Source organism: Martes martes, assembly GCF_963455335.1.
Source record: "Martes martes genome assembly, chromosome: 12".
Taxonomy (NCBI): Eukaryota; Metazoa; Chordata; class Mammalia; order Carnivora; family Mustelidae; genus Martes; species Martes martes.
In genome coordinates this window covers 1,248,153-1,264,038 of record NC_137900.1, presented here as the reverse complement: position 1 = coordinate 1,264,038, position 15,886 = coordinate 1,248,153, and the positions used below count along the sequence as shown (strand labels likewise).

The 15,886-nt window shown below is 48.8% G+C and overlaps 1 protein-coding gene and 1 long non-coding RNA gene across 3 annotated transcripts in view; one reads left to right on the top strand and one right to left on the bottom strand.

The window, feature by feature from the left end:
* AUH (AU RNA binding methylglutaconyl-CoA hydratase) overlaps nucleotides 1-6,675 on the bottom strand; it is a 150,898-nt gene extending 144,223 nt beyond the window's left edge. For both annotated transcript variants that reach the window (XM_080819665.1, XM_080819666.1), the window contains exon 1: nucleotides 6,387-6,675. In XM_080819665.1, coding sequence (XP_080675791.1) covers nucleotides 6,387-6,639 — 253 coding nt within the window. In that variant the 5' untranslated portion in view covers nucleotides 6,640-6,675. The remainder of the gene's footprint in view (nucleotides 1-6,386) is intronic.
* A 1,606-nt stretch (nucleotides 6,676-8,281) lies between these two features.
* Nucleotides 8,282-10,593, top strand: LOC308353229. Its single transcript, XR_013967766.1, has 3 exons — nucleotides 8,282-8,852; nucleotides 9,347-9,407; nucleotides 9,555-10,593. It is a non-coding gene; the product is annotated as an uncharacterized lncRNA (long non-coding RNA).
* The last annotated feature ends 5,293 nt before the right edge of the window (nucleotides 10,594-15,886 follow it).

Below are 15,886 nucleotides of genomic sequence, written 5' to 3'. Positions count from 1 at the left end.
AAAAGCAAAGTTCATTCTTTCTCCCCTGAAGCCCAGTTCTCCCTCCGCACCCCCCTCATTCTGTAAGGAACCCACCATCGCATTCCAAGTGCTTCAGTCCAATGATCGATTTTCCAAAAACAATTATGCACAGAATCCACTCCTCCTTAAATTCCTTACTTGTCTCCAAAACAGCTGCATACCAAGACCTCAGCATGATATTCAAGCCCTATATGACCTGCACTTGACCCTGCTTGTCCCCTGAGTGAGCACAACTTCTCCCAGTGCAGGGAAATGCCTCCCACCTCCTTGGGGCTGGGGGTGGGTACGATCCTCATTGAAACTGAGTTAAACTGAAGACAACAAAATGCATGCATGCCTTCTCTATGCAAGAAACTGCAAACCTAGTTTCAAAGAGAATACAGAGATAAACTTCAGCTCACAGAGTAAATTTCAGAATTCCAAATGATCTCAGCACAGAGAAAATCATGAAGAACTCGTATATAGGGGCGCCTGGGTGGCTCAGTGGGTTAAGCCTCTGCCTTTGGCTCAGGTCATGATCCCAGAGTCCTGGGATGGAGCCCCACACCGGGCTCCCTGCTCAGTGGGGAGCCTGCTTCTCCCTCTCCCTCTGCTGCTCCCCCTGCCTGTGCGCTCTCACTCTCTCGCTCACTCTCACTCTATCTCAAATAAATAAATAAAATCTTTTTTAAAAATAAATAAGAATTAAAAAAAGAAAAAGAAAAAGAACCACCACCACCAGCAGCAGCAGCAGCTGTATCTAGAGCAGGCTCTGCATTAAACCCCGATAAGGACAGCGCTGTCACTGGCAGAGCGCTGGAGGATATGCCAGACAGGCTCCCAGGGCTTCATGAAGCCGAGAGACCCAAGAGGAAGGCACTATTCCTATCCTATTGACCAGGAACCCCCAGAGCGTGCATTCTTAATTTTAAAAATGCTCCTAAAAATACTGTCTCTATTAACCACCCAGCCAAAACACTAATACCTATTTGTTCACAATAGCAGACGTCAGTGGTATGAAAAACATCTTGGAAGGCATTTGGAAAATGTAAAGAAACATCCTGTAACTGTCACCAGGTGGAATCCAGGGTTTACAGGCCTGAAGCTTATAAAATCTAGGGAGCCCTTGTAAGTAAAAGAATACAAAATCACACACAGAGAAGCAGGGACAGATATAAACATTAAAACCTTCAGAATTTTAAAAACTTGAGAACTACTACATTTTCTTTCCAATTATGTATATGACCTACACACTACCTTCCCTACATCTTTCAATTTTTATATTTATCAGTAATTCTGAAAAAATATACAAAACTAATCAAATGGAATTGTAAGGAACCCCAAGGGGTCAAAATCTTGAAAAAGAAAGATGGCGGTCTTAATTGAAGGACTTAATCAAGACACTTCCTGATCTCAAAACTTACCACGAAGCTACAGTCAAAACAGTGTGGTACTGGCACAAAGACAAACATACACATCAATGGAACTGAGAGTCCAGAAATAAACACCTACTCTATGGCCAACTGGTTTTCAAAAAAGATACTGAGACCATTCAGTGCTAAAAAAAATAGTCTTTTCAACAAACAGGGGTGGGACAACTGGAGATTAACCATCACAGAATGAAACTGGACCGTCCCCACACACCATATATAAAAATGATCTCAAAATGGATCTTAATCACACTATGAGACCTAAAACTGTAGCTCTCTCAGAAGGAAAAAGATATAAATCTTCACGACCTTGGATTAGGCAAAAGAGTCTTAAACATGATAACAAAAGCACAAGCAACAAAAGAAAAAAAAGTAATTCATTAAAACTGCCCAGTAAAAAAAAAACAGAACAAAACAAACAAACAAAAAAAACAAAACTCATACAACAGAAAGTATCTGCAAATCATACATCTGACACAGGATTAATATCCAGATTATAAAAGCATCTTTACTACCCACTACAAAAGGACAAACGACCAGAATGAAAAATGGGCAGGAGGTTTAAACAGCTTTCTCTGAAGGAGACAGACGAATGGGCAACCAGCACATGAAGTCGTGCTCCACGTCGTTTGTCAGCAGGGCGACGCACATCAATGCCACCGCGAGTCACCACCTACGGCCAGCAGGACAGCTGTACCGAACACCCAATGGAAACAAGCGTTGGCGAGCAGCGGGGGAGAACAGGAACCCTGCGGTGGAAACCACTTTGGTGGGTCTTCCAGAAACTAAACATAAAATCACCACATGACCACTGATTCTAACCCTAGGTATCTACCCAAGAGACATGAACACCTATGTCCAAACAAGTAACTCTAGTGTTCAGCAGCATTACTCATAATATCCGAAAAATAGAAACAAAATGTGGTATAGCAACACATTGCAATAAAAAACGGGAACAGTGAACAAAATTATCATTCACAGCATGAGCTCAGGAGATGTTTAAAGTGCTGACCTTTGACGGCGGGGCACCATTCCACCGTGCTTATTTTGTTTAATCTTACCATGTGCATATATAATATTTTTACTTTAGAAATTCCGTAAACTTGAATAATTTACTACTATTAGTACAAAGTAACATGTAATGCACAAAGTGCTGAAAACCAGGAACAGATCACCTCTAATAAACCACGTACAGACCCAGGTTCTTCAAAATACACCACTAAAAAACTGAAAACATAACCCACAAAATGGTGGGAAATTTTTTTGCAAATCATAGATCTGATAAGGGACTTGCGTCCAGAATATATTAAAAAAAAAACTCTTACAACTCAGCAATAAAAAGACACACCCAGTTAAAAAAAAAAAAATGGGCAAAGACTGTGAGAAGACACTTCTGTAAAGAAGACAGATAGGCTACATCATTAACCATCAGGAAGTCCGAAACAAAGTCACAAGGAGACACCACCTCTGAGGCAACTGGACGACGAGAACCAAAAACACGAATGCGAACAAGCATCGGTCAGGACATCTGGAAACCGGAGCCCCCATACCTCCCTGCAGGGACTGTGAAATGCTGCAGCCGCCCTGGAGAAGCGTGGTAGCTCCTCGAAATGCTCACCATAGAATTATCATATGACCCAGCAACTGCACTAAATGGAAGTGAAAGGAAGCATCCCCCAAAATTCACATGAATTGTTCACAGTACCCAAAAAGTGGAAACGACCTAATTGTGTGACTGATGAACAAAGAAAGCGTGTCCTGCTCCATCCAAACACGGGCACGTTACCCAACGCCAAAACGAAGGAAGCGCCGACACCCGCTACAGCACGGATGGGCCCTGCCGACACACGGTGACTGGAAAACGCCACCGAAGCCCACATCTACGACTTCTTCATGTGCAGCGTCCAACAGCGACACAGCTACTGCACAGAAAATAGATACACGGGCCCGACTTTGCGGGGAAGGGAGTGTGAGAATGGGGAGTCATGACTAAAGGAAACAGGGTTTCTGTCCGGATTGATAAAATCCAACTTTGTTCCAAAGGTGGATTGTGGTAATGGCGGCACAACTCTCTCCATATACTAAAGTCAATTGTATGTTTTGAATTTTATGGTATGTGATTCATAGATCAACAAAGATTTAAAAATACATACATCTTGGAGCACCTGGGTGGCTCAGTGGGTTAAGCATCTGACTTCAGCTCAGGTCCTCATCCTGGGGTCTTTGGCTAGAAGTCTGCTTGTCCCTCTCCTATCCCCTCTCCCCTGCCAGTGCTCTCTCAAGTACACACGCTCTCATGTGAATAAATGAAAACTTAAACATATATATACCTTAATATATATTTTTATAAATATAATTCCCATGCCATAAAATGTATGAAAATACGTTGTTAAGAACGTAAGAAAGTGAATAAATAAAGATAAAAACATGAAAAAAATATATGAAAGAAATCAATCTGCTGAAAACGAAAAGCAGGCAGATGTCGGCAGACCAGCTGGCAGAACCCCAGCGACAGTCCCCTTGGAGACGGTGCTGGCCGGGACCAGAGCAGTGTCAGCAAAGAACTCAGAGGACAGTGGAAAGATTTCAGAGACAATCGGGAAATCCTGATAATCTGGTTGTAAACTATAAGCAAGGAGCAGGTATCCAGAATGACTTGCATGAAGGCCTCACTTATTTACTCTGTTTCTGCCAGCAGTTTTCCTAACATGGTTCATAAAGATGATCTTTGGAATGGGTCACAATTGTGAGTAGAAGCTCGACGACTGGGAGAAGTCTGGGAAGCAGGAGGGAGAAGTCACTGCATTCTGGGAGGTGCCCGCGAAAGGACAAACAGAACAGCAAAGGCGGGAGGGAGATTGGAGGCTATACCTGCAGGCAACTGGGAGCCACTAGCAGTTTCTAACTGGGCAGAGCAGTCATTCCCAGCCTTGGGAAAAGGCCACCCTAGGACAAGTGTGAACAATCAACTGGGAAGAATGACTGGTGAACCGTCAACCCGTGAAGGAGAGACCTTGGTGAACCACGGCCACCACTGCTGCTCGACAATCCCGAGGAGGTCAGACGACAAAGCAAGAAATACCTGCCACAGAACCCGGGTGGGCTGTGTCTCCTCAACACATTACGGATACGGACCCAGACAACAGACAAGGGCCAGTGCATTCTGCACGTACACACTTCCAGCACCTCAAGGGGCCCACAGGGTAAACAGCAGTTTGGGGCTCCTCTCACCCCGCCTCTGAGAAAACTCGGATTCTCACTGCTTTCGGGCTGCTGAGACCCTCCAATTTTGGACTGGCCTCTACGGAAGCAAAGGCATCAGAGAGACTCCGTTACCTGCAGATTCCTTACCCTCGTGTGTTCCTTCGCACGGCTTATTGCCGGTTTGCTAGAAACCAAAGCATTTATGTCAGCCAAGCCTAAGCTGTCATTCAGAGGAAGCTGAATCAACTTTGCTGAGAAACCATGACTTCTGACTAGCGGGTTTTTAAATTTCAAGATAACTGTAACATGTGGATTTACTGAATGGTCTTACTTTCTTCTCTTTGATCCATGTGGCTCCTAACTTAAGGACTATCCAGACGTTCTGTGAAATTCTACTTGCAATTTGTACTCCTTTCAGTCATGAAGACCAAAATCACAGAATATGGTACCTACGACTCACTGCACCTGCAGTCTCTTTACCTAAGCGCCGCGGGGACACCGGACTGAAATCCCAGTTAGACTAAGCTTGCCCCAAAGGCTTCTGATCACTCCCGTCCCAAATCTGCTTCCCAGCTGAATGTTCAATACTCCGCCTGTCATGCCACACTGCAGCACACGTGCCCCACAGGACTTCCCGAAAACACACCCGCTTCAGACCCCACACTCCGCCCAGGTGAGAGGCATGTGAACACCGCCCGAGGGAACCCCGCACACGGCACTGGCAGCGTCCAGGGCGAGCGAGTGGGCAGCCCGGACCGGCGTCCGCACCGCGATGTTGGCCCTGTTCCTCCTACTCCGCACACCCTGAAGTGGAGGCCCGAGGCCGTCTGCCCAGGAGCCCTCGCTGCTCCGGAACGGCGCGGCCTGGGAAGGAACGCCCGGGGAGCCGAAGCCTGAGCCGCCTCCGAATACCCCCACCACGTCCTCCAGCCTCCGCGAACAGAACTGCGGGCGGGTCTCCGGGGCCGTCACAGCCCCGTCACAGCCCCTCGCTCTCACCGAGCCTTCAGGGGACCCTCCTCACCCCGTCAGAAGATGCGTGAAGACAGCCGTCACCACTGACCCCCGCACTCGGGCTCGGCGGAGGACGGGTGCTCGGAAACTCCGCGTCCCCGTCACGCGGCCTGCCCCGACCCCGCCGGCCGGCGCAGGGAGCTGGGCTCCAGCACGACCCTCGCGCAGGCAGCGCCCGCGCCCGCGCCCGCCCCCGCCCCCGCAGCCCGCAGCGCGCACCCCGCGGACCCGGGCCGCCGGCGCGCCGTCTCCTCCCCCGCAGGGGCTCAAGGGCACGAACCGCAGCACCCCGAGGGCCCCCGGAGCCCGGCGCGGGGCCCGGACACGAACACACGCTCAGGCACGGCTTCGGGAGCTGGAGCTGCGTCCCCCACACGAACTAACTTTCTAGAACACACCGGGGAGAAGGAGCCGCGGCGCGCGTGTCCCAGCGCAGGCGTCTCGCTGCGGCTGCCGAAACCCCACCCAGCCCCGGTCCCCGCCGACGGACGGCACGCGACGGGGCGACCACTCCGGGTCAGCGACCTCGGCCCGGCCGGGGACCTGCGTGCGGGCGCCGGGGCCGCTCCCAGGCCGCTCCCGACGCTCCCTGAGGCTCGGCAGGCGCCGACCGCGAGCGCGCAGGGCCGGGCTGGGGGCAGGCGGGGGCTCCTGCCGGGCCGCCGCCGACACGGCCGTCCGCCGCGACCCCCGACCGTGCGGCCGCTCCCCGGGCCCGCGGCTGCCCGCGCCCCGCACCTCGGTTCTCCTCCTCCAGGTAGCGCACCCGCAGCTCGTCCTCCGTCTTCACGTCAGAGCTGTAGCCCCTCCGCGGGGCCGAGCCCCCGGCCGCCGGCGCCCAGCCCCGCGCCCACATCGCCGGCGCGACCCGCGGGGCCCTCAAGGAGCCGGGCAGCCTCCACCCGGGGCCCAGCCGCGCGCAGCAAGCGGCCGCCAAGCGAGCGCGGCCGGCCCGCAAAGTGCCCAAGGCCCCGGGCGCCGCCGCCGCCATCTTGTCTGTTTACGGCGTGGGCCTGCGGCTGCTGCCCCGCCCCCGCCGCGCGACGCCGCCGCCGCCGCCGCGCGCACGCCGCCGGGCACGCCCACGCCCCGCCCCCGGAGCCCGCCCCCGGCGCCGGGCCCGCCCCCGGCCCCGCCCCTCGCCGCCCCGCCCCGCCCCGGCCCGGGAACGCCGCGCTCCCGCGGCCACTTTCCCCCGCCTCCCCGGCCCGGCGCCCGGGAGGGAGCGTCGTCCGGCGGAGGCCGGAGCGGGCAGCGGTCGCGGGCTGTGCGATGGCTACGGGGGGTCCGTCCTGGAGGAACTCCCGCTCTCCCTAGGACACGCCCCGGGGGCCCGTGAGAGCGGCAAAGGGGAGCTGCAGGGTCCGGTCTCAGGTTCCCGGGCCGGTGGCAGCGGTGCACGGGACTCCCGGTGATCCGCGCGTCCGCGAGCCGCGGGTCGTCCCGGACACGGGCGTCTGAGCGCGCGCGGCGTGCGGGGCGGGGCTCCGGGCGGGGGGGGGGCCGGTGCCGCTGCGGGCCCCGCCCACCCGCGGCAGGTGCGCGGCCTTCCCCGAGGCCCAGCGGAGGCCCCTCGAGTGACCGACGGGCCGGGGTGGCGCAGCGGGCAGTGACGGCGTTTGGTCCCGCCTCGGCCGCGAACGCAGACGACGCCCGGGGGTGGGGGGGGCGCGTCCCCGCCGGGTGTCCCCGCCGGGCCTCGCCGCGTCCCCGCCGGCCGCCGCGGCGTGGGGTCCCGCTCGAGCGCTGCTGCGGGCGCCGGGTCCGCACCGGAGCCGACCTGGCTTCGGCGGGGCCCGGCTCTGTCCGGGGCGCAGGGGCAGGCGCGGGCGCGCGACCGCGTGCGCTGTGCAAGCGTCCTGGGGCCGGTCCTTGCGCGCTCGGCCCGGAGCCGCTCGTGCCGCTTCCCCGCGAGTCGGGCCGGGAGAACCTTCGCTTCCGCGTGTGCCCGTCGCTGCCCCTTTTCCGGCGCTCGGGCTCGCGTCGGTGCCGGGACAGTCGCGGGCGTGGCTCCTAGCGCGGCGGCGGCGGAACCCCGCGTCCCGGGCGGCCGACGGTTCCGCGGTCCTCGCCCGGGGCTCGCCGACGGCCGCGGGCTCCAGCGCAGGCGTGCGGGGCGCCGACCCGTGGTCTCACGCCGGCCTCGGCGGCGAGACGGGAGCCCGGGAGCGCGGTCGCTGCCCTTGCGGTGCTGAGCTCCCCGACGCGCGCACCTGCCGCACGACGATGCGTGACCGCCGAAGCTCGTCTGCCGCCTTTTAAAAGGTAAAAAAGGAAACAAACCCACAAACTTTTGACGGAGTACTGGGACTCTTGATAAAGTATTAAAAGAAGCAAGCGGGTAAGAAATGCCGTCGGGTTGCTTGACAGAGCTCTGTAACCCGTCTTTCCCCACAATGAATGAATCCAATTATAGAAATCATCTAGACTTTATTGTAGAGCCGAGAATGTGACACAACGCGATGGCCACAACCACACCCGCAGGGAATATAGCCCGTGGCATCTGGGGGTTGTAACGAGGTTGTGCGGGGACAGATCGTAGCTGTGCGTGTGGTGGGCAGGGCGTAAGGTATAGGGGAGGGGAATCACCGTGTTGCACACCTGAAACGAATGTAACATTGTGTGTGTCGACTACACTGAGAAAAGTTTTTTTAATAAAAAAATGGACACTACGTAAGTTTGAAAATAGGTTAACTTTATGAAAATTTCTAAATTATCTATAGTACACATTCTGTACTAAGTTTTTAATAGGGTCAGAAGAGAGACATTCAGAAATTTGTTCGGGAACCATCCAAAAAGCAAAGAATGTCAGAAACATACAAATTATTTGTAAAGGGCCAAAGTTTCATATTTTGACAAACGGGAAAAAGTAAGCAAAAGATAAGACAACCTGAGAAAACACCTGTGGTTGATTAGGAGAACTGCAGAAAGACGATCATAGATTGTTTGGTTATATCAGAAAGCAGATGAAGGACAGCTCCTGGCTTCGATGGGACGGAGCAGCATAGGGACGCTAGCTCCTTCCTTAATAATTTTAACTCTGGCTCTTACTGAAAGACAGTCATGAGGATACCCCAGTCTGTTGAAACTGACTCTTACAAGTCAATGCAGAAAGCACATGTCGCCATGAGCATTACAACGGGTCGGGTCAGACAGACGTGGCTTTGGATCCCAGCTCGAGGATCGCTCTACTTTGAGACAGCCGTGAGTTACACAGATACTCCATGCTTCCATTTCTCCATTTGCAAGAGAACTAGCACCGTATCTATTTCCCCTCACGAGTTCTTTGGCCTCAGTTTCTTCATCTGTAAAATGGGAGGGATTACGCCCATTGTGCAGGGTTCATGAAATAAGCATGTAAGGCACTTGGCACCAGGAAATGAGAACAGAATAGGAGATGTTAACTACCACCAATCAACTTCCTTCTCAGTCCATTTCAGATGTTTAGACACGTTATTTTACTTAATGTCCCGATGACTTTGAATTTGGTACAGTTATCCCCGTTTTGCAGATGAGGGCACTGAGGTTATGTTACTTATCAAATCCTGCGGCTAATACGTCATGAAGCTGGAATTTGAACCTTGGTATATCTGCCTCCAGTCCCCATATCCGTAATCACTGATGCGCCCAGCCTCTCCGTAATGTTAAGGTGTCCCATAAAATTTAATTCCCTTTTGTTCCTTTGTACTTTTCCTTAGAAGATGTATGCCAGGAGCAGAGTGTGAGTGGGAACAACGAGTATCAGTTTGGGAGAGGAAGGTAGGGCTGGTGTTTGGGGGTATTCTGTTACTAGTACTACTGTCTGTCTATAGGACTGGGACTTTTGCCTCCAGCCAGCTCTCAGCTACCACTCTTTTTGATTTGCCACAACCCTGACATATGTCTCCCGCTTACTTCTATACACAGGTGTCCCGGGCAAACTGAGACACTTGCCAGCACGTTATCAACCACAAGTGAAGAGACAAAACTGGTTTAGCAAAGGCTGTGTGAAGAATGAAGCAGAACTGTCTCCACTTTTCTGAAGATGGAAGCCAGTCTTAAAACTATCTTGCCTGAAACAGTCGACAAGAAAGTAGGATCTTAGCGTAAAGTCTGGGCCCCTGGATCTGAGACACCCGTGGACGTGATGGCTTGGACGAGAGATAGTATTAACAGTCCCGGCATATAAGATGGCTCTGCCGTCTTCAACATGGGGCGTCCATCTCTGGGTCTCGAGTGGCCACTCCCTGCCACCAGCAGGACAGAGGAGGGGAGTACCCAGCCCTAGAATGGGCACCCGTCCTTTCTGCTTTCCTTGGGCCGCACCAGGCAGCAAAGTGGGCCTAAAAATGTATCCTTGTGCAGGGCGATATATACCCAGCTTCGATGCTATTACTGCATGCAAAGGTAGCAATTACAGATCGTCAGGAACCCAATCTGCCTTATACTCTGGATTTTTTACTCTTAAACCAAAATTTCCGTGAATCCTGAGAGACATTCACAGCCCTAAAACGTGGTAGGTTTCACGAGAAAAAGCCGGAAGACTTTTGTCAACGTGAGCTCCCTGGAAACAACTGCTGTTCTATCCTCAGCGGTAAAGAGGCGGCGTAAAAGATAAGCATAAGACTGTGTATGTGGTCACGGCCATGTTGAGTCTATGAGGATCCGCTCACACAGTGACGCAGGGATGCTGGCAGTCTGCACGTTCTACAATATACAACTATGGGAAACTGTTTCACAATGGTGTGTGCTCATAGATAGCGGTAAGAAAGTGATAGAAAAAAATAGATGTAATGGTCTTCAACTTGAGGGATTTGTGTAATTTTTAATACAAAGCTCTTTAAGTATTACATAGGCATTTTGAGTATCTGTTACTTTAAGGCACAAAACAATGGTCACGGTACATTTCAAGAGGGGTGCAAAGTTTCACTCATGCTTTAGTCCCAAAATAAAAATCAAAACAGTAGCCCCTTTGAATTTCTTTGAGTCTCTTTTTAATGCTTTGAAATGGGCTTCTTTCTCAAGTGTTCTGTAAGCCTCCAGAGCGGATTTCCTCTCCAGAACCATCTCACTTTCCATCCAACCTGAATACTCACCTCAGAGTGGGAGGGGTTGAATGGCAAACCCAGGAAAGCCCACGTCCAGAGTCTGGGAGGGTTCCAGCAAGCCTCGCCCAGGGACATTGTCCCCACAGAGAAGGTACAGCAGAGAACACCCTCTGAGCAAGCCTCTTGACTGGCCGCTGCACTCCGCCCCCCGCCAAGATTTTGTAGGTGCCATTTCTAAGCCGCAACCATGGCCACGTGCTCCCTCTACCTACAAGGCAAAAGATAAGCATTGCACGAACAGGGAACCCAAGGCTTTAAATTACTGAGAGTTCCATGACTAGACTTTGCAGAGCAGAGTCTCAAACACTCAACTCCACAATCTAAGTCATTACTACTTGTATTGCCTGCTTCTCTCTGGTGGTCATCAGGGCTCTGCCCTACGCATTGCCACCCCCACTCTCTGCTGTGGGGACTTGACCACTCTCTTCTCCTACCTTCTCATTTGGAAACTTCACCTTCTGCGTCAGATCCTCTGTGGTCATGATTTCCCAGATACTGCCTCTTCCTCCTGCCAGCCCCGTAGTTGCCAGTTGTGTGTGCTCCCATGCACACAAACGTACATGCACACGTTCTCTAGGCTCTGAAGGCACAGGCCACCGTTGTCTAGGGGGATGGGAGGGAGGGCAGGAATGGAAACATTGGGGGTTGATAGGTAGAGGATATGTAGCTCCATTTGGGGTGAGGAAGATGTCCTAAAATCGATGGCTGATGTTTGCATGCCTCTGAAAATACACCAAAAACCACTGAATTGTACATGTTAAATGGATGAATTGTATGGCATGTGGAATTATATTTCAATAAAAAGAGGAGGTGGATTAGGGCTTCTAGAAGATACGACTGATTCTATATCTGAGACAGAGAAAACACAAGGCAAGTCCAGAATGTTGTCCCAGGATGCAATGAGGTGCTCAAAGACTGGCAGAGGTGAGAGAGACATGGATTAAAAGAGATCTCTCTGGCCAAATCTGGGACAAGGAGAGCATCAATAGGAATAATGCCAGTAATTGATATTAATGATTAGAATTTCTTTTTAAGTCTGTAAACAATTAAGTGAATGTCTGGCAGTTGGTGTGTGAGACTACAGATAAGCCAACCAGGGGTTGTGCTAGGATTTCCCATGGGATAAGGGAATCGCACTGGAGACATCCATGTAAACTCATGCTTAGTTTAGTATGGATGCAGAGGGTTACATACAGAAAGAGATAAGTGCATATCCGTTGGTTAGTATGTACACTTACATGTCCTTGCCCCCAGTTGTGCTGACTCAGAAGCAATGGTAGCCCAGTAGCAATGAGCACACTTAGTGCCCAGATCTTGGTTTCTAATACCATCCTTCAGTAAAAGGGCTCCTTGGAGAAATAGCTGATTTTAGGACTGGGGCATTATAGAAAATATATGGAATGAGCCAGAAGGATGTTGCAGAGTCAGAAAGTAAGAAAGTGCCAAAAAAAAAAAAAAAAAAAAAAAAAAAAAAAAAAAAAAAACACCCACAATCATGGGAGTATGTCAAAGAGACTCAGTAACCAAGAGAAAGACCTCTCCAGTGGCCAGATCTGGAACTAGTGGGACAAAAACACTGCAAGATTATAACCCAAAGCAGAAATTAAGTATCCACAAATCCCACTGATATAAAATAAATGATTGAATAAATAAATGGGAGAGAAGAGACAAATCTCCCAAGTAGAAGAATTCCGAATAACTTACGTAGACACTGACCTCAAGGAGGAAAAGCACAACCACTCTGAGTGGGCTGCACACCTCCTCTCCATTCTGCTGTTAAGCCCATCAGTGAATTTTTTACACTCAGAGATGGAGACTGCTGAGATTTCTTATTTGATCATTTCTTCTGAGCACATTTCCATTTAAAATTTTGGGCATGTTTATAATAGCTGCTTGCCTGCTAATTCAAACATCTGGGTGATCTTGAGGTCTGACTCCATAGTTTACATTTTCCTTTGTGCAGATGCTCTGAAAGTATGGTTTGCAATCTCCCAAGGTTCCCCAACATGCCTCCTGGGGCACTGCAAGGTCAAAACTATTTTCATGGTAATACGAAGATGTTATTTGTCTGTTTCAATATGTTGACATTTGCAATGATGGTACAAAAGCAGTTGTCAGTTAAACTGCCGGCACGGGAGCAGGAACCAAGGCAGTAGCTATACTGTCCTACTGAGAGAATTTCTTTGATAAAGCCAGATGAGCTATTATTTCCTTTAAATATCAGCCTTTGAGAGCACATCTTTTTAATATTCTATGCAACAAGATATGACTCATCCATAAGTCACTTTTGCTGCATAATGAAGCAGATAGAAAAAGCACTTATGTGAATGATTCAGCAGAACTAGCTGATCCTTTCATGAGACACCACTTCTAATCGAAAGAACAAGAGGTAGTCACACTTGTTTCTCAGAATTTAGTGTTTGATAGATATTTTCTTTAAAAAAAAGGATCATGTGAGTGTGTAACTTCAAATAAAGTGACTATTTTTGGCCCACAATGAAATTTGAAGTTTCAAGTGAAAATTTAAATTTTGAAAAACTTGTATCCACCACTACATGAACATAAGAGTTTCTTGATATTTAAAGATTGACCTGATGAAATCAGTTATGATACTCATGACTGTTTTTTTAATAAAATATTGAACAATGAAGTATGCCAACATCTGAAAGATCTGTATAACTCAGTCAGTATTTTACAAATGACTAAAGCTAATATTGCACAATAAAAGATCCATTCAAAGTGCAATATAAGGTAATGGATTTTAATATAATAGAATGTGAAAATCAACAGGCTGTGATATAGTTTCAAATTCCACATTGCAACAATCGTTTAAGGAACTAGCACTTGTTAAATTTTAGTATAGTATGAAAGAAGAATATCCACAATTATCTGGAAAGGCTGTTAAAATACTCCTTTTGAACTATATCAAAATATCTTTTGAACTATGGGGGACCACATTATCTTCACAATGTAAACAAAACTAAAATATTACAATAGATTAAATGCAGAAGCAAATGTGAGAGTCTTGCTAATCGTCCATTAAATCAGACATCAAAGAGACTTGAAAAAATACAACAAAGCCACTCTTCTCATTGTTTCTGTTTTGGAAAATACAGTTATTTTTCATGAACATGGGATATTGATGTCAACATGTGTGAGGTTTATATTTTTAATCAGGAAATATTTTTAGATTTTATCAGTTTTAACTTCTAATGAATGTTTAGACTTTATCAGTTTTAACTTCTAACAAATATCAGTGGAGGCCAGATGCATAACGAAGTCCTGGTAGAGCCTCAGTAATGCTGGAGTGTAGAGGGACCTTCAGTTCAAAACGTTTGAGAGGTACTGTTCTTGGCATGGGTCCTACTCCTCTCTTTATTCCTGTGTCTAATAATTTCGGGTTCTATTCTGGACATTGTGTGACAGATCACAGACTCTGGAGTGTGTTGTTCGTCGAGTAGTCGTGATTATTTTGTTTTAACAGGTGCTCAGCTTATGAGAACGCAGACTCTGTCTCCCTTACAGTGGGCAGCAGCAGAGATCTCTCGTTAGTCTCTCAGCCCTCCTTCGCTGTGCTGCTAGGAATCTGCCCGGCTCATGCACCATTCAGGGACAAGTCAGCGGTTTGGGCAGCACTGACACACATAATTCGGGACACCTGCCCTGTAGCTCTGTCCTTCTGAGATGTCTCCCTTTATTTTCCAGCTTCTGGGGTTGTCCCGAAGTTTCTCCTCTGTTATTTCAACCAGTAGATCTGCAGGTTTTGGAGTTCCAGGCACCGTGTATAGCACAAACTGAAGCTCGTCCTCGGGCAGAAAGCTGCAAAAGCAGGAGACTCACCAGCACCGAACTTTTCTTCCAAGTGTCAACTCCCCTACAGTTTCTCCCCACGTTTTCCTCTGCAGTGCCTTCAGTAGTTGTTTTTGTAAATTTTGTCTGTATGAGTTACTCTGCCTTTACCAGAACAGAAATTCAAACAAAGGCAAAAATAAATCAGTTGTACTTTTTTGAGGAAAAAATTATTTTACTGTGTTTGATGTCACAGTACCCAGATCTTGTAGCAAGTTACCTAGAAAATAGAGTCAGGAGGTAAGGGAGCCCCTCCCTATTCTTGTGCATCTTTTTCCTTCCCATTTACATTTTTAATACTATTTGCATATATTATTTGAAAATTTTAAAAATGTAAAGGAAGAGAAGTTAAAAATATATTGCAGAAACTCAGGTGCCTCTCTCAGGTCACAGCATGGCAAAAGCATGGCTTTGGGCTTCAAACTACATAAATTTCAGCAAAGGGATACCTCTTATTAGCAGCATGAGCCCGAGCAGTGGGCTTTCATCTACAAGATGGGGAAGATAGTATCATTTGCTCTCCACGCTTGTTTGAGGATTAAGTGAGATATGGAAAACAGTTAGTACTGTACTGCGTGTTATAAACATCCTGTGAGTGTCAGCTCTTGTTACTGTTATTTTTAAGAGATCGTTAACTGAGCAATGATCTCCAAGACGATATACCTTGGGGTAGGATCAAAAGTGTTAGGACTTCTGCTTATGTTTTATCCCTTCCTAGAACTGTTATTTGTGCGTGTTTATATGCACACACGTGAAATTATACGCTTACCATTTTTTTACCCTATTCTTGATGGTGATGGTGATTTAAAAACAAAAATGGAGACTATTGGCTCAGAGATTCAGTTAAAACCCAGAAGTGTATTTATATTCTCCCAGAAGCATTTTCATTCTCAAAATGAGGCTTCTTTTATGCAGACCACAAAATATTTTCAAACCATTCATTAATTATTTAAGTTTGCCTACCTGTCCTAGGGGACGGGATAGTCCCACTTTGGACTCTGGCCTAAAAAGCCAGTGTGCTGCGTTCATCCACAGCCCCACGCAGTCAATGAACGCTCCTTTGTCAAGCCCCCAGATCAGGAGCAGTGTGTTGCCTTGGATACTTAGTTTATATTAAGCAACCGGATTTATAAATAATTCAGGAAATGAGACAGACCTTGTTTTAATCAGCAGCATTCCTATAGATGCGTCCAATAGCAAAACTATGTATGTCATCTCATCTAAAGTCACTCGAGAGTTAGGCATCTCCAAATTAGAAAATTGGGGCTTGGGAGGCACGGAAGGAAGGACTCTTGACTTTAA